An 18,999-nucleotide genomic window follows, 5' to 3' on the forward strand; every position below is an offset into this window, starting at 1 on the left:
GTTACTTGAACTTTTTATGAGATTTACTAATACCACTGATAAAAGAAACAAATTTGTGATAGGATTGCATTTATAGATTTATGGGCTAATGGATTTATTTTCACTGTTTCTCATGTTCCTTGAACAATGACTTCCTTTCTCTGCTATTGAGAGAGTTCATTGTTCATGGGATTTGTTTTTCTTTTGCACTAAATAGAGAAAGGTGGTGATACACTCACAGTTTAATTTCTCCATGTTTTGGTAATAATATTAATTTTTGTTTAGACTAATCAGTTTTTCTGGTACAGTAGCATAAGAGAACCATGACCTGTTGCAATTTGCAAAAGTTTTTTAATTTTGCGGTATTTGTCTTGACATCTCTCAGTTCCTTTCACCTACTTTTCATTATAGGTGGAAGTTGTCTTTTTATAAAGACCATACTCATTTTTTTTAATTGCTGCTGTTTAAATCATGTTAGTTCTTGAATTCTGAAGAGCTGGTTAAAATGTCATTTCTTCAGGGGTCCTTATAATAATCAAAGTTAATTTAATAATCTTCCTGATTGCCTGGAACAACTGTTGATACTAAATTAGTGTCAGATATAACTATTTATATTCTATGTTCCTGTCACATTTAATAAGCTCTAAGTCCTCCTTTTTGACATTTTTTTGTAGTAAGGAAAGCATGTTAAAAAGTCCTTTTAGAAACAACTGACTGTGACTTATAATGTAACTAATATTCTTCCAGTATGTGAAATTGTTCCATGTTCATTTTCAAGAGAGTTTCCTGTTGTCTTCTGGAGAAATACTAGCATGGGAAGTGGTGAGGCTAGGCATGAACATAATTGAATTTATTGTTAAATTGGACAGCTTAGTTTATAAACAATTAAGAGAGTAGTGTTCCACAGAGAATATGTAATAAATCAGAATTCTTTGTTTATGAAAGGATTTTTAAATCAGGTTATCAGTTTGTGTAGACCTTGCTTGAAAATAAGATTTTATTGTTAAAACATCCTAAATGCTTTGTTTAGAATGTCTTTAAAGTCTCACTCTTGATTGTCTATTTTGTTAAAATTATTTTTTACCACTAGTTGTTTTCCGTATCGTGGGATTTGCCAACTGTGACTTGTACTGTTCCTACAGAAGTTAAAAAAGCTGTCTTTGAGGCATTTTTAGTAGACTAAGAGTAATATCTGCCCATAGAAAGTTCTGGGAACCACAGGGAGCACTCATAAATGAAGCATTCTTTGGCTGAATAAGTGAGATTTTAATCAGCTTGCAGGTACTTATAAGAAGAAATTTGTACAAGCTGGCCTTATGCTGCCCTGTGGAGTTTCTCTACACTGGCAGTTGCCAAAAGGAGAAATCGAGCAGAGAATTTGGTGGCCTGGCTTTGATACCAACTGACAAGGACTTGTCACTGCTTATTGCTCTACTGAGTGAGGGGATGTAGGTGGCTGTTGTTCTAAACTTAGCCTGCCAGAGTTGTGTTCTGCCTTATGGAATACAGAACATTTTACTGTTGCTTTAATGTGTTCTCCTGGGTAGATGACAGGCAGGCTTTGTTTTGTCTCTAGAACTTATCCCGTTGTACATTTTAGTACTAAATCAGCCTATTTAGCTATTTTAAAGAAATTGTCTTTGGTTTAGCTGCTTAAGTAAACACTTTCAAAGCTGAAGATGCCATTGTAATGAACAGGAGATTGTAGGATTTGCAATGTAAGTGGTTGTGTAGAGGCTTCTTTTTATACATGAAATATATTGTTATTTAATTCCCACTTGTTAAAATGCATGAATCATTATTAATAAGCGTACTCATTGTTTATGATGATTAAGAACTTTGTTTTTCCTTTTTCCTCCCATCCCACTTTGTTTCCTGATTTAGGTCATAGTGTGAGGAATATTCAAGCATTTTCTGTCCTCCAGAATGCATTTTTGAGAGCAAAAACCAACTATCTAGCACAAATCATCCTTGATGCCATCACGAATATTTATATGGCGGACAATGCCAACTACTTCATTTTGGAATCGCAGCACACATTGTCTCAGTTTGCAGAGAAAATTCCTAGACTTCCAGAAGTGCAGACCAAATACTTTGAGATGCTGGAATTGGTTGTCTTCAGCTTGAATTACATACCCTGTAAAGAACTGATCAGTGTGAGCATCCTTTTAAAATCCAGCACTTCTTTTCAGTGTAGCATCATTGCCATGAAGACACTCCTGAAGTTCACCCGTCATGACTACATCTTTAAGGATGTCTTCAGGGAAGTGGGACTTCTGGAGGTGATGGTAAATCTTCTTCATAAATATGCAGCCCTTTTGAAAGATCCCACTCAGGCACTGAATGATCAAGGTAGCGTGTCCACTCGTATTTTTCTAATACGTGTCTTTTCTTGATTTGGAATAGTGGAATCTAGCACTTAAGAGGAGGAACAGGAGAGTCTGAACGTGTGCCTCAAGGGCTGAATCATGCTGGGGGCTGCTGTGCCATCTTAAAAGCTCATTGGAATTGCTTCTCTCTTAATGTCCTCAGAGAGGCTCGAGGCAACCTTTAATGAAAAATGCTGTATGAATACAAAATAGTAGGAGTTAGTATTTTCCTTTTTAAATGTTTTTGTGATGTGTTGGTTTAATATCTGTTACTTAACATGAAAAAAGTAAAGGAGCAATGCATAACATCCATATTCTTCCTAACAAAAGGTACTTGTGGGTTTCCTTGTGTATGTCTAGCCCCAGCTTTGAAAAAATACTAGAGAGCTCAAATTTAAGCTCTTAATAGGAGTTTTTATTGAAGTTTGCAGACTTTTATAAATTGGGTCTACATTTTTCTAAGCATTAAAAAAAAATATGAAAATTAGTTATCTCCAGAATTGAACATCACAGAGATAAGCTGCATAGCTGCCAGGCCTGCAAAGCAGACACTGCCAAGAGCCATAGGAACCTACATGCACACACACAGAATTTTTGTGGGTTTGTTTTGGTTTGGTTTTTTTGCATTCTTTGTTCAAACTGCAGTCAAGTTAGTGTTAATCAGTGTCACTTACTTTTTAACCATAGCTGTTGGGTGTTTTACCTGAGTTTAGTTGTGTGAATCCTCACTGAGTGGTAGCTGCAGATTAGAGTTAGAAGGCTTTTTTTTTACCAGCAGCTCTGTTGAAAAACACATCAATTCTCATGTTCTTGTGAATAAATGGACAAAGTTGTCATATGATTAGGGTGCTACCTGGGCACACATGCCCTTGTCTTGTGGCTTTCCTTTTATTAGAATAATTAAAAAAAAATGAAACACCCACTTTTTTCGGGAGTGTGATGCTGTGTGTGACCTGCCATGTGTGATGTTGGTTGGTCTGTTACACCCGTTGAGTCATAAGCATATTTGCTGTAATTATGTGAGTGTAGTTTTGTGTGGAATTTCTCCTTTGAAGTACTGAATACTGAACAAGAGCAGATCCTGTTAAGTCTTCAACTGTGGTTTGATTTTGTGGCTTCGACAAACAATAGCCGAGGATGTGAAACTACACCTACAGCTGTAGTGTCAGACTGCTGAGCTCGCAGTGCTCACAAGTTTCCATTTAAATTCTCGTCTTTATAAATTAACTTTTCAAATGATTCATAGCTAAGCTAAGCTTTCCCAGTGCTTTTCCCATGTGTAGACTGAATCTTAATTTGCTTTCGAAAATGGTTGGGCTGCCTTCTCTCTGGGGAAGCAAAGAAAATAAAAGTGTTGGTGGAAAGTATCAAGAGGCATTCTAGTGTGATATTTACTATGACTTCAGCTTCTGAAATTATTTTTTAGTGGATTCAAGAAACAGTTCATTTGAGGACCAAAAGCAGCTGGCTTTATTGGTTATGGAGACCTTGACAGTACTACTACAAGGGTCAAACACAAATGCAGGTAAGTAGAGAGATTGCTGCCAAAATATGTATAAAAGAGTAACACAGAAAACCATGTCTTGACTTTCTATCTTCAGACAAGTAATCAAACACTGAAATATACACTCGCTCTTGCCACGTTTTTCCAGTAAAGGGAATAGACAGCATAATTCAGAGTGCAGGAAATAAAGGTGCACAAAATAGTGTTTTAACTTGTGGTTTTTTGCTGTTGTTTACTTGAAGGCAACCACCACACCCCATCACTTTCCAACAGTACTATAATAATCTGTAGTAGTGCTTTTAACACAGTTTGTGTATCAAAAAAATTAGCTTGTAATTAGGAATGTAGTTCAGTGTTCAGTGTCACATCTTCTTAAATGTGATTAGCAATGCTTGCATCTTTAGTTAAAGTTGTTTTTTTGATTCTTAAAGGCTTGTTCCCAGTCAATATATATAAATAGGACTCTGTTATGATTGTCCTCTTCTAAATCAGGCAGTTTTATATTATGCTTCATTAGCCAAGACTTAGTGATTTTGAAGTAGACACTATGTGCACCTCATACTGGTAAAAACCGTCTCTGAGAGATTGAAATAGCAGATTAAATAAGGATGACAAATGTTTTTAAACTACTTGTTCTGTTAGACAAAGAAAATGAGCAAGTGGGAGGGGACAGACTCCACCCTGAGGAACCAGGGAGTTTCTGACCTTGGAGGCCATGAAACATCTTTATTTCAGCAGGTTTTTTTCCTCTTTTTCAACTTTGACTGGTGTTTTCTTACTTCTGTTTTTGTTCATATAAGTAGGAGAAGCTACAGTCTTTGATAAATGTTTAAGAAAGAAATCTTGACAATTTTCCAGCTTGGTTGATAGCTCACTGTTTAAATATCAGTTTATGGGCTAATGACTTAAAGCTTGTAACTTGTTTCTTTTCTACTTTTGCCTGGGAAATTTTTTTGTTTAAATTTAGGCTCAGTGTTGGAACAATCTCCAGTGGTGTCTGTGTCATTTAACTCTTGCACTTGATGTGTTGCATTTCAGCTTATGGTTTCAAACCACTTCCAAAGATGACTTTTGAATTCTGCCCACTGAGCATTTATAACATCTGCCAGCTTGGCTTTGTCCATGTTTTTGATAAGCAAATTCATCATTCCATCAGGAAAGGCATTATTCATGGCACTTGAGATAAACCCCAGTTGCATGCCCTTAGTCAAGCCGAAGGGCATTGCCATGAAGCAGAGATTGCTCTGTGTAGGTGTTTGCATTGGTTTTACATTCAGTCTGTCAGGATTGCACATAGACCATTTGGTTGGGTTCCTTGTGAGAAAGCTGTGGATGACGCTGCCAGAAGCTTTGCTGAAGCTGTTGTGTGTCTCCTTTGCCACTTCCCTTTTGTCCCCCAAGCTACTCCTCCTGTCAAGAGAAAGGAAAAAAACCCCATCATTTTGATTTACTAGAGGATTCTGTTCTGTGATAAACAGTAGTGAATTAATAGGCTGAAATAAGCAGGTTTTAGAGAGGAATTGGTATTGGTCACAGGTGAATTGTACTTATCACTCATCTTTGGTTTTGCCAATATGCCAGTACATGGTTTTACCATGTAAGAAAAGGCAGAATTAGAAATGAATCAGAAAGAAGTGGCATGAAGGGACATGTGGGGGCTTATATATATGGAGAAATTGGGCAAAAGGTGGTTGAGAAACCATTTTCCAATGTCTGTACAGCGTGACTGGGATGTGGACTCAGTGCCATTGTAGCCAAAGGCCAGCAGAGGTTACAGGTCATCACAGAGGCATAAGTAGGCATTGTGCAACCTTGTAGTGATTCATACCGTATTCAAAGCTTAGTTCCTGTTGCTAAACTGCTGTCTCTGATAAAGTTTCCTGAATGTTTCATAACTGCTAACCAAATTTCAACGGAACTTTGAGTGTCCAGACTCACATAGGTTCCTTGGATAGATGAGAACCAATGCCAAGAGTGGGAGGGGTGTAAAATGTTACTTCAGTCTCTCTGAAAATAAGAGACCTGACCACTGAAGAGATGCACTTTGCATGTGAGGGGATGGAACCAGCTTACATGTCTCAGGGTCTGAGGCCTCTCCTTTCACACTAAGTCCGTATCTCATCCAAAGGACACCAGAGAAAGCAAGAGGCAGGAAATTGGAAATGCATAGTGGGATTAATGTTTATGTACATTAAGGGGAATAAACATTGTCTTACTTGTTAATCCTGAACTTGGTCATTTAAACAACCCTTTGATTTATGGTCACAATGAAAATGATCCTTTTTGATGCAGTAATGCAGCATTGATCCATTTTCCTACTCTGTTTTCATTTTCAGTAATTAACATAGGGCAGTGCTCTGGGTGCTGACAGTGTACTAAACACACATTATATATCATATATATTCCACTTCGGGTTTTATGATGATTTCAGAATCAATTTTCATATAATTTTTGGTTAATATTGCACATGTGTTGTTCTGAGTAGCCATTAAGCTTGAAAATCATTATTTGACTTAAGCTTAATCTCTACAGAGGTGAGTCTTGCCACAGGAAGACAGGATTCTGCAGAATCCTACAACTCTTGTGGATAGACAGAACCATTTCTCAACCAATGCTCCTACTTTGGTCATCTTGTCCAGAAACAGTTATATTTTTAGTTCATATTACATTTAATTCATTGCTAAATGTAATATAAACGTTACCCTTAACCAAAACAGTGTATAGTCTTCACAAAAGATGGAGGACTTAGTATATTTTTTTATTTCATCCTGAGACTCTTTGAACTCTAGCATGAAAAGAGTAACTACTGTTGGAGAAACAGGATTATTGAGGAAATCCTTAGAACTGACTTCCATCCTTGTACTCAACACCTCTAATGAAAAATATTGCTAGAAGGTATTAAGTTGTATTTTTATTTGTGGCAAGAGAGGAAAGACAGCAGTAAGTTACTAAATCCCTAAGGCTAAAACTCTGCCATACAGTTTCTAGAAACGAAAATAAACACCTTCTGCGTTGTTTTGTTGTCATTATTTGTTACTGATCGTATTTTTCACACTCCTTATCCTCACCCCTCTTTCCGATTAGGTATTTTCAGGGAGTTTGGTGGCGCGAGATGTGTCCACAACATAGTGAAGTATCCGCAGTGCCGCCAGCATGCCCTGATGATCATCCAGCAGCTGGTGTTGTCACCAAGTGGAGAGGATGATATGGGCACCTTGTTGGGACTGATGCACTCGGCTCCACCTACGGAACTGCAGCTGAAAACGGACATCTTAAGGGTAAGGGAACTATTGTTGTTCGTGATTCTTGCTCCTAAGATGATGTTTCAGAAAGGAAAACACTGAAAAGGGGATTGAATTGAGTTGGACTGCGTGGATGGTGTTTAGCTACTGAATGTAGATCATCTCTTGAGCTGAAATGTGTACATTTGATCCGTGATTTTTATTTTCTTCCATCTGTCCATGGTAGATTTCAGAATCAGAGGTAAAGGCTAGTGAGTGAGTATGTTTTTGACATCATTACTGGCATCAGTCTTAGTGGATAGGAAATGAGGTTCTACAGTTATGATAATCTTTCCTGGTGGGGTATTGTTCAGTTAAAAATAATGAGAATGTGTGGGGAGAAAAAAGCAAGCATGTTACACATAAGCTTATTTTCAGTGCTGGCTTGCATTTTCCTGTAGCAAGCTTATTTTATTTTACCAATTTTTTGGTTATGAATACTGAAATAATTAATATAAATGTAAGTTATGTTGATCATAGTAGAAGATAAAGCCAAAAAACTTGCATGCTTAAGGAAAATAGTGAAAAGGGAGGGAAGTAAGGCTGTGAGTGGAAGAAGTGAGAAAACTTTTATCTGTTTCCTAGTGTATTAGGATTTTTGTCTGTTAATCTAGACCCAGAATTTCTTCTCAGAGTAACTCATGTTATTTTTGTAAATTGGCATAATACCATTTATTTTAGGGTAGAAAAGGTGAGGCAAGTACTCATAAGTAAATGACTCTTACTGGAGAGAGCTCAGAGACATCTAGGTTTGTCTCTGTTCAAAGGAGCTTTACTATTTCTCTGGCATATGAGCAGCTTCATATTATTTCAAAAGACAGAAAGGAAAGCTAGTAATAAAGTTATTCATTTGCAGTGTTTTGTCTGTCAGTCATTTTTGAACATGTGTTACTTGCAATACTTAAGGGGAGAGAAAGGATATTGCAGTTCCCCAAAGAATTTAACATAGAAAATCAGGATTTCTGTCTTTCATGTGATCTGTTGTACTTGTCTTCCATCAGTGCTGTTTTCAGAAGTTTTGGTTATGGAACTGACAGTCCAGAACAGTGTAGTGATATGTCTCTTACTGTTTGTTCAGGTTTGTCAGGAGATGTGATCCTACCTTCAAAGGAATGACAGTCTACCTATTTCAATACCCATCTTCTCAGTGCTTAAAAAAAAATAGCAGCACAATTCTGAAGAAGTAAACTTTTGGTCATGGAAGACTCCCCACTAGGTTATTTTGGTGTTTCAGTAACATTTTTCTGTTGTTTACAATACTTCCTATAGGAGATTTTTTCTTCTGTATTCCATATTCACATGTGGGTCAAACTTCCCATGATGGTGTTTTTGTTTGGTTTTGGTTGTGTGGAGGGGCTTTTCCACTCCCAGATTTCACAGATAAATGCATATTATCCTCTAGTACCCAGGTTAATGTAGTTTCTGCTGTTAATGCTGTGCCTTTGTATTTATTTGTTCAGCAAGTAAGGTTTTATCCACTTTTGTTTCTCACTCAAGCTTATTTTTAGACAGCAACTCTTAGAATGAAGTCTCGCTCAATTCAGAGAGTTATAGAGGAAAGCTAAAACTTTTTTGGCTAATTTTTTGCTGCCTGAATTCACTAACTGAATTGTTATGTTTGAGTGCTGTTCTGGCTTCGTAGCTGCCAGGTGCTTCTGCATTGTAGATTTCTGGGTGACTTGTTTTAGGATGCTTCAAGGTTTAGATTCCTCATTGCTGCAAGCAGTCATTTGCCCGCTCTTGTTTGAAATTGTTTGTGAAGTGTGATGGCACAGAAGATTCCTTTTCAATACTATATTCTCCACTTTATCACTAAGAGAATTACCTGAAAATTTTGGGTTCCCTTCTAGGCTTGGTCAAGTCTTTTCTCCTGACAGGTTTCTTTCTCCTTAATTTCTTATTTCTAAATTAGAGGCAATGCTCTACTTTCCCCTCAGCTCTTTCTCTTTTTATTTTGTAAGCTTTTGAGTATGAGGACTCCTGCAGTACAAAGTTGATCTGTGGAGACTTCAGGCATTACCCAGTTCTGACAAATGACATGAGGATTTTGCTAGCACAACAGCACTTTGTGAACAAAAATGTTCCTACCTTTTTCCAAGCTGTTTGTAATGCTGCTGCCTTGTTGTTGTTGTTTCCCTGTTTTGATTGTTTGTTTTGTCCATAGGCCCTACTCTTGGTGCTGAGAGAAAGTCACCGCACAAGAACAGTTTTTAGGAAAGTTGGTGGATTTGTGTATGTCACATCTTTACTCGTTGCTATGGAGAGATCTTTGTGCTCGCCTCCTAAGAATGGCTGGGAAAAAGTAAACCAGAATCAAGTGTTTGAACTGCTTCACACTGTGTTCTGCACACTGACTGCAGCAATGCGCTATGAGCCAGCCAACTCTCACTTCTTCAAAACAGAGATCCAGTATGAGAAACTGGCAGATGCTGTTCGATTACTTGGCTGCTTCTCAGACTTGAGAAAAATAAGTCCCTTGAATGTCTTCCCTTCAAATACACAACTATTTCAAAGACTTTTGGACGATGACCTAATATCCCTGGATTCTGTTTCACCTACTCTCAGACACTGCAGCAAACTTTTTATTTACCTCTACAAGGTAGCAACAGATTCTTTTGACAGGTATGAACTTTGCTTCTTTTTTTTTTTTCCCCTTGCTTTTTTTTATCTTCTCATCCTACCTGCCCCCCTACCAGTGTTCCCCAGAATAATTTTTCTTTCTTCACTGCAAGCTTTTGTATTTCCATTTTAATCTATTTCTTTGTTATTTCACTCCAGTGAGGGGATTATAAGATGGCAACATCTGACCAAATAATGACTTAGCTTGCTGGTGTTCTCCAGGGTATGCAGCATTCTCTCTGGTGTTGAATGTTTTTGTCATGGTATCAGTTAAGATAGGGGTACAAGGTTATGGTTATATTTGGTGCTGTGAAGCAGCCTGTTGGTTGATAGGCTGGCAGGTTGCGTTATCGTACAGAACTACAAAATTTTTATGCTTTTATTAAGTGAAATGGAAAATTGGTTGTTCAATGTCACGTCTGAACTTCATGTTTCCTTTGATACAGAACTGTAAGTGATTTGATAACATTGTGATTAGTTCAGAATCATAGAATCATTTAGATTGGAAAACTGTCTAAAAATCCAACCTAACTAGAAAGCTAGCACTAACAAGTGCACCACTAAACCATGTCACTAAGTGCCACATCTGCAGGTCTTTTAAAAACCTCCAGGGATGATGACCCAACCATTTCCCTGGGCAGCCCATTCCAATGCTTGATAAACCTTTTGGTGAAGAAATTTTTTCAGATATCCGATCTTAACCTCCCCTGGTTCAGCTTGAGGCCAGTTCCTCTTGCCATAATGCTTGTTATTTGGAAGAAGAGATGAACACTCTCCCTGCTACAATCATCACTCAGGTAGTTGTAGAGAGCAGTAATGTCTCCCTTGAACCTCCTTTTCTCGTTGCTAACACATCAAGACTGACATCTTGTTTTAGATGGATTTGCATGTTCTTTAAAGTTCTAGTCTGTAAATTACTTTTTTTTAAAACACAAATGTGTGTCTTAAAGTTGATTCAAAATGACAGCAAAACTTGGTGAAGTATATATTGAAGTTTGGCTTGTCTTAAAGTGGTTTTTGTCCTTAATTTATCATAATTTGTACCTTAATTTAAGGTACAAAATAGTAAAATGCAGACCTAAGCTTTGTATCTGGGACCCTTGAAGCTTCTGTTTTAATCAGATGGACTGTCTAGTTAGTCAAATACAGGGTCTGATTTTCCAAGTGTTGAAGGTATGGCTGTGTATGTTGATACATTAACAGAGCTGCCAGTTAAAACTCGGTGACTGGTAAAGTACAGACTTGATGCTTTTGTTATGAACATTTTGCCACCAAAGCAGCAAATCTTAATGCTTTTCTCTTCTTTAAAAAAAATGAAATATAAAAAACCACAACAGTCTTCTTCCCCCCACCCAAAACAAAACTAAGAGCTAACTCCAGAAATCGATGTATTTGATCTCATTTTAAAGTATTATTGAAGCATTCAGATAGAGGGAGGAAAATTTGTATTAAGAATGTGTTACACATCCTGTAGAAGTTATGACACTGGCTAACAGTAGAGAATGAGGAAACAGTGGGGTAAGTTAAATCCCATGGTGATGTTGCTTAAGATACCTATGTAAGTTCCTTTTTGGGTTTTTTGGCTGTTCTTTTCAGTGACGCATTCTTCCTTCTTTTTTAAATTTCCTGATCGTCATTCATTGTAAAGTTTACATTGACTTTATTTCCTACCTTATTGGTTATACCTAATTTACTGAGGCTTTACTTTCTCCTCTGGACTTCTGCTGTTTAACGCTGGAAGATGTTCTGCTTTACTGGTGTCAGTAGATCTCTTCAGAGCGGTGAACAAGCACTGCAGAGTCATTCTGCAAGAGCAGTACATACACGCTTTGCATGTCTGGATGTTTACCTGATGCTGTCATTCCATAGCGTCCTGCGTCATCCGTGTTGTTTCTGAAGAATGGATCCTAGTGAAGATTTTACTGGCGCTTTTGTAAAACTAACAAGCTTATGTATGTATGGCCTCTGGTTTCTTCTCTAACCTCTCTGTCCTACCCCTGTCTGTTTTGTCTGTAGTCGTGCAGAACAGATCCCTCCTTGCCTGACAAATGAGACTTCTCTCCCCTCTCCTTGGGGTACGCCAGCTTTGTCCAGAAAAAGGTACCAACCCTTCAAAGAGAAGTTGATCTCGCTTCTGATTTCTCTCTCACTGTTGTGTTTCTTAGTTTGGTGGTGGGGAGGGGCAGTTCTCTCAAGTTGCAGTTTTTTTCTGAGGTGTGCATTTTCACTTGTGTGTTTACTGCATAAATGTCAGGGCATGTTTCACAGCCAGTCTTAGGCAGTGATGTTGATGGATGAGAGTAGAGGTGTCTCCAGACTCCCAAAGCACTGAAAGTTAGATTCATGATTCAAAACCAAGTAAGACCTAGTATAAGAAATTATCTAAGGGCAGTATACATGATACTCTCATGAGCAGTTTAGAGACAATCAGACTAAGCTTGTAGATCAATGAATACAGCAGGATTTATTTTTCTCAACTAATTTTTCAAGAAGAGATATTTTAAGTAGGGAAGTGAACGTCTTGTTAAGGTGCTTATTTGTTAGTAATTGCACAGAATAAAAAGAAAAGAATGAACCTGTCAGTACTTGACTACCAAATGATGTAGAGACATGCTAAATTAAAAGGTTTGGAAAGAAAGCACAAATGGCACAATTGAGAAATCCTAGTACCCACTTCAACTCCCAAACTACTGTCTTTTCTTACGCATCTTAATGTGTCTGGTAGATTTTTATTTTTTTTAAAATAAAGGTTACTGTTTGAACAACAGTGTTACTTACGGGCTTGTTCAAATGATGAAAAGATTTTTCCCAGAGTCCCTAGGGAAGGGAGCAGCCCTCTGCCATCTGAAGATGTAAGTTAGGCAGAGATTTGCTTTTGAAAGCTAAGAAGACATTTGAAAGACTCAGGGTTATCTGAGGTGCACGTGCCATGTGTGGAAAATACAGCAATTTTCACTTGGTGTACTGCTTAAAATAAACCATCAAGTTTCATGTTTGGAATGTAAAGTATTTTGCAAAGGGAAGCATCCAAAGATGCTTTTAGAAACTGCTTTGAAAGAAATGTTGATACTCAAGCAGGTTAGTAAAGAAAACCCTTTTTTTGTCTTGCTGAGTGTTGTTACCCAAGTCGTACCTGGGTATTCTAGAGGGAGTGGCTTGGACAAGGCCACCTTCACAGTAATCCAGAACCTCTTAGACTGTCACTTTCTTTTTTTTCTAGCACATTTAGGAACAAACGCTGTAGTTTACAGAGAAAAAAACCCCTTAGCTGCCAACCTCCTTTCCCTCTCATTTACTCTGAAGAAGCTTGAAAGAAAACAGCATTTCTTAGGGAGCTCTTTACAGCTTCAGCCCTGATACTAACCTCTAGTTGTACAGATTGCCCTTTCCTGTACTACATTTTGCTGTTCTCCCAGGTGTAACAGGTATGGCTGCTCAGGTTCACTGAATTACTCAAACACATGGATATGCAAAGGCTTGCAGCAGAACACATACAATGCCTTCCAAACAGGAGCTGATTCCAGTGTGTAGTGAATAAAGAGTGCCAGATGGGTTGTTGACACAACCTGATAATTAAAAATAAATATAGCTATATGTGAATAGATATGTGAGGCTTCCCTGGTTTTTTGTAGTACTGAAAATGAAAGCAGTTATTTGAAAACCCGAGGCAAAGATTGGGCAATTTAAAAAGTCATTATCTCTGTGGGGTGCCTTGAGCAATTCAGGTAAGCACCAGTATAGTAATCTAGGTACTTGCTGGGGTAAAGAGTGCCTTCGACAGGGATTTTCACAAACCAAAAAGGCCTTTGGGTTATAACAAATTGTGTAAGACTCAAAGCAAAACTGGACAGAAATGATCATGCTGACCTGGGTGACTTTTCAAATAGTTTCTGCAAAAGCATTTTTTCAAGTAAAAAAATAGGACTAGAGTTTCCAAAAAGCTGTTCTATTTGAAGAGCTGTCTGCTTTCTCACAGTTGTTCAGCATCGTGTTTGTCATTCCTAGTGAATTCAGTGCCAGTAACTGGGATCTTTCTACTTTCAAAAATAAGCAGCTTGGGGTTTGTAGTCCAGTGTTATTTTTTCCTCCTTCTAAATGTCAGACACGGTCAGATTCTCTCAGAGTTGACTCTTCGGAGAGAAGTGTTTGCTCTTCTCTTACTGTTTTCTGTCTCCTTTACTTTGCATCCCTGGGATCTCCCTTGCTGTTGTGGCCTGGTTTTCTCCCTTTTGACTTGTAAGATAGATGCCTGAGGGAGAACTCTGTGGTGTTTGGCTAAATGAGCAAGCAGACACTGTGCACACAAATAATTCTTATAAATAAAAATAGTACAGTTCTGGTTCTGCACACAGTTTAGAACAGTTCTGTTTGCACTGATATGGTAGTACTCTCTCTCAGATATGTCTTCCACTTCTGAAAGCTCTATTTCCCTATGAACTGGTGCCCTCCAAGTGTTATCCTTTATAGAAGCAGAGCATGTAGGACTCCTGCAGCACAGGCATTGGGATGGCAGTATATGGCTGTCAGCCCTATTACATGAAATGCATTATTCTTCCACACCTGTATAATTTTAATCAAGAACTACAACTTTTTCAGTTGTTTGATTGCTGTAAATTTTGGCAGAAATAAACTTATCTTGACAGGACATTCTCATAATTTTTTTTTTTTGGAGAGGATACTTTGGACCTGACAGGATGAAGTAGAGAATAGAATTTAACTTTGACCTTGCAAGACTTTTAGATGTTATTTTTAGAAGATTTGGATGCTGATTACTCTTGGCAAATCATATGCAGAGGTTTATCTACAGTAAATTTTACTTATTTCTTTCCTGATGAAAATGCTGTTGTAATTCTTATCAAGAGTTGTAATTAATTTTATAACTAAAGTTTCAAGTTTTCTTCAGTTATATTCTTTGTTACATTAGATGGATCTGTATGTCACCTTCAGTACACTCTCTTTTTCCATTGTCTGCTTCTTTTCTTCTTCCCTAAAGGGGTCATATGAAGAATGTAGGAGCATGGCTAAATTAATTTATTTCAGGTTCCTCACTGGCCCATAGACCTAAAACATGCAGTTAATATTTGGCAGGATTTTGTAGTATCTGTTTTTTCTTTCCTGCCTAGAGATATCTTTATGAACTGGTGGGGTTTTTTCCCCCCACTGTATTGATACAAGTATTCCTTATGTGGAAAAACTAAATACAGAAGATATTTTAAAATTATATGGAAAACTACAGTAATATATGCATTAAGGACATAACAGAAAGCCTAGTTTTGAATGTATTTCCTTTTCAGTTGTGTAGTGTTGCAGTCCAGGCAGTTGGAAACTAGGATCACATTTGTGTTTGTGAATCACACTGAGCAATGGCTCGGGTTTTTATTACGCTCCCCCCATTACTACTGTGTTATAACCTAATGTACCTAATGAGTTGAGTGTGATAGTGCAAATCAACATGCTAAGAAGTAAAATTTGTGCTTAAAAGTAGACAGAAGCTTTGTCTTCAAGAATGTGCTGGAGAATGGAATTTCACTAGACTGAAGAGCGTTTTTAAATGTAAATGGATATTTACTTTTTAAACTGCATCTGTAAAACTTGCATTGAGATGCTCAGGGTGACATTGGAAAGAGGGAACAGTTTACTCCTTCAGATGAAGACCAGTGCTGTTAGAATGTATAAGAAACAATTGCATTTCAATCTCTGCATTAAGACAAGAGAAAAGACTTGAGATAACATGTCTCTGTGATAGTATTATCAGTTGTTATGCTACTCTTAATGCAATTTAACTTTAAAAGAGACAAGTCCTCCTTACCTACCAGATGTTTCAATCAATGGATCTGATAGAGAAGTTTAGGAAATTAATGGCTAAAGGTTTATAAAAAACACTAGAAAAGTTCATTTGGGCAGATAGTTTTCTTAGTAGTTGGTTTCAAGAGAATTGCCATACTATTTCATGATTGCTGTAAGCATTAGCTGAATGAGTAAAGCATCAGTAATTTAATTTTTTGTAAAAAAACTCTATTTTGAACAGTTCTCTTAGATTGTTCAGGTGCCAAGCTTTTTGGTAGGAACCCTTTTACTGGAACATTTTTTATTGAACCTGTTTTCCAGCCAGCACACAGTACTTCCTAGAGCCCTGTCTTAGGCTAAATAATCCATTGTCTCAGCCTTCCCCCACATATATATTTCTTGCTGAGTGGGTGGACTGTGTATGTGTGTTTAGGATAGAATTGCACTTGCAGCATTCCTTATCTCCAATCTATGTCCTCTTTTTCCCAGGAGAAAAGATTGCCTCCTTGGAAGTGTCTTAATGGGTGAGGCACAGCAAGTCTCCAAGCGTTACTTGTGTTAGGGTTTAGATAAATCTCTGTCACTGAGAAATGAAGAGAGGAAATGCCTCTTTCAACTGATTTGGTAAAAAGAGACTCTTTTTGGCTGGATCCACTTCTTGTAAAACAGAAGGCAATATGTGATCTTCAAGAAAAATTGTTACACACAGTTTGTTCTATTTCATCTTACAAATAAGTGTTTATGATAAATACTGTGAGAATACGAGTGGTTCAGGTTGAGGTTTTTCTGGTTTGTGGTTTTTTTTGTTGTGATTTTTTGGGGGGGGGAGTGTTGGTGTAGGGTTTTTTCATTTGTTTTTTTGTTTGTTTTTTGTGGTGGGCATGAGCCTTTCGATTTCTCTTCTGCTTCTGAAGTACAATCTTGAAAGCACAGGCTCAGTAAGCTGCTCGTGCTGTTTGTGGATTGAACCTCATGCTGAAAGAAGAATGGCATCAAGCTGATGCCTCCAAGAGTTTCAGTGGGGAACATGTCTACAGTTCTCAGGACAAGTCATTGCTTCTAAGTCAGTGTGTCAAGGCCTCTTTTGCCTGGATCAGACTAAAGCACCTTAATGTAAAACTAAATTGCCGTAGCAGTCATGGAAAGACTGAGAGCATACGGATTGCTGGCACGAGTATGCACAGAGACCAACTTTCTGTTCCCAGAGCTGATTGGAGATTGTTGAGAATTTTGTGATAGAGAGTTTTATAATCAGTTGTTAATGAAAAACAAATGGAGAGAAACATATTCAAAGCTGAATTCACCCCCCAGAACAGGAGCAGTGGTAGGTTGCACGCTGCAATTTTTTTGTGCTGCCACTGCAACTAGAATAAAAAGAGGGAGGCAATAAAAACAACCTCTTAAGTTTGTCAAACTATGTAGCACCTGGGGAAGAGGCTTCTGAGTTCAAGAACAGTTGAGAAATTGAAATTCTACCAGGCTGTCTTTAGGGAAACATGCCCTACAGGTTTGAGAAGAGGAACACACTTGGTCTGTCTGAGTGAAGAGAAAGGACAGGGAAGTAAAGTCTATAGGCCAGTACAATTTTACAGCTGTTTGAAAAATGCAGAGCTTGTAATAGATGGGTGTTGTAACCATGGGATGTTTTCTGTCCTGCAGGCACGCATATCATTCTGTTTCAACACCTCCTGTTTGCCCTCAGAAAAACATAGCTGATATGAAACTCCAAACAGGAGCCACGTCCATACAAAGCTCTGATGCGGTCATTATTCACCCTGGTGCTATGCTTGCAATGCTGGATCTTCTGGCCTCTGTTGGATCAGCTACACACCCAGAGGTAGGGAAAAAAATTCTGTGGTCTTCAAGCTTTGAGAGTGACCGGGGAAAAAGGATGGCTGTGGGAAATAGAAAAGCTGATCATGTCCTCTCGTTTTGTGCTGAAAAACTAATATTTCACAGACCGTTTGAGTTGAATGACTGGTGACATAGAGGCCTGATAGGAATTGTTTTATTTCACAGGCTTTGTTTTGTTTATCTGCTTCAAACTCCTGGCAGCAATGTAAATTTAAAGAAAGGTCTGAAGTGACCATCAGATATGTTTCCAAACACTGGGATTAATTCATGTTTTCTCCGATGTATCAAGTGTTACTGCATAGTATGAGGAGGATGCAGGATTGAGCATTATAGCTTGGGGCATATGTGCTGTTTGCATATATCTTACATTTTGTAGAGATTATGATGATGGCAGGTAGCAAAATGAAGCCCGTGCAATCAAAGTGGAAGTGGTGAGCAACCTGGTACCCCACTTAGACACACACACAAGTCTGTGGGGCTGATGGGACCTTCCCAAGGGTACTGATAGAGCTGGTAGAAGGGCTCACTAAGCCACTTTCCATCATTTATCAGCAGTCCTGGCTAGTTGAGGAGGTTCCAGTTGAGTGGAAATTAGTGAAATGTAATGCCCATCTACAAGACTGGCTGGAAAGAGGATCTGGTGAACCACAGGTCAGTCAGTCTGACCTCAGTGCTGGGTAAGGTTGTGGAGCAGATCATCATGTGTGCCAAGACACAGCATGTACTGAACAGTCATGGAATCAAGCCCAGCTAACCTGGTCTCTCCTATGACAAGGCAACCCACTTAGTTGATGAGGGAAAGGCAGTGGATATTGTTTGTGTGGACTCAGCTTTTGACATAGTTTCCCACAGCATTCTCCTGAAGAAACTGGCTGCTCATGGCTTGGGCAGGTGTATTCTTCGCTGGGTTAAAAACCGGCTGGATGATGGTGAATGGAGTTACATCCACTTGGGTGCTGGTCACCAGTGGTGTTCCCCAGGGCTCAGGACTGGGGCCAGTTCTGTTTAGTATCTTTATTGATGATCTGTGTAAGGGGATGAACCCTTGGTCAGTTTGTGGGTGACACCAAGTTGGGTGGGAGTGTTGATCTGCTGAAGGGTAGGAAGGCTTTGCAGAGGGATCTGGACAGGCTGGATCAATGGGCTGAGGCTAAAGGTTTGAGGTTCAATGAGGCCAAATGCCTGGTCCTGCCCTTGGGTCACAACAGCCCCATACGATGCTAAAGACTGGGGGAAGAGTCGCTGGAAGAGTGTCTGTGGAAAAGAACCTGGGGTGCTGGTTGACAGCAGCTGAACATGAGCCATCAGTGTACCCAGGTGTCCAAGAAGGCCAATGGCATCCTGGCCTGGATCAGGAATAGTGTGGCCAGTGGGACTAGGGAAGTGATCGTCCCCCTGTACTTGCCATTGGTGAGGCCACACCCCAAATTCTCTGTTTGGTTTGGACCCCTCACTACCAGAAGGACAGCACGGTCCTGGAGCGTGTCCAGAGAAGGGCAGCAAAGCTGGGGAAGGGTCTGGGGCAAAAGTCTTATGAGAAGAGGCTGAGGGAGCTGTTGTTGTTTAGCCTGGAGAAAAGGAGGCTCAGGGGAGACTTCATCACTCT

At 38.8% G+C, this 18,999-nt stretch overlaps 1 protein-coding gene across 8 annotated transcripts in view; it reads left to right on the forward strand.

The window, feature by feature from the left end:
- The window catches only part of WDFY3 (WD repeat and FYVE domain containing 3), a 132,558-nt gene that overhangs the window by 45,259 nt on the left and 68,300 nt on the right, over nucleotides 1–18,999 (forward strand). For 6 of the 8 annotated variants that reach the window (XM_018073410.3, XM_018073365.3, XM_018073382.3 and 3 more), the window contains exons 9-14: nucleotides 1,864–2,331; nucleotides 3,775–3,873; nucleotides 6,937–7,130; nucleotides 9,298–9,755; nucleotides 11,769–11,852; nucleotides 17,199–17,376. In XM_018073410.3, coding sequence (XP_017928899.1) covers nucleotides 1,864–2,331; nucleotides 3,775–3,873; nucleotides 6,937–7,130; nucleotides 9,298–9,755; nucleotides 11,769–11,852; nucleotides 17,199–17,376 — 1,481 coding nt within the window. The remainder of the gene's footprint in view (nucleotides 1–1,863; nucleotides 2,332–3,774; nucleotides 3,874–6,936; nucleotides 7,131–9,297; nucleotides 9,756–11,768; nucleotides 11,853–17,198; nucleotides 17,377–18,999) is intronic. The other 2 variants (XM_018073390.3, XM_018073406.3) reach the window with 1 other exon arrangement.

The sequence above is a fragment of the Manacus vitellinus genome, unplaced genomic scaffold, assembly GCF_001715985.3.
Source record: "Manacus vitellinus isolate BGI_N305 unplaced genomic scaffold, ASM171598v3 scaffold_0_pilon, whole genome shotgun sequence".
Taxonomy (NCBI): Eukaryota; Metazoa; Chordata; class Aves; order Passeriformes; family Pipridae; genus Manacus; species Manacus vitellinus.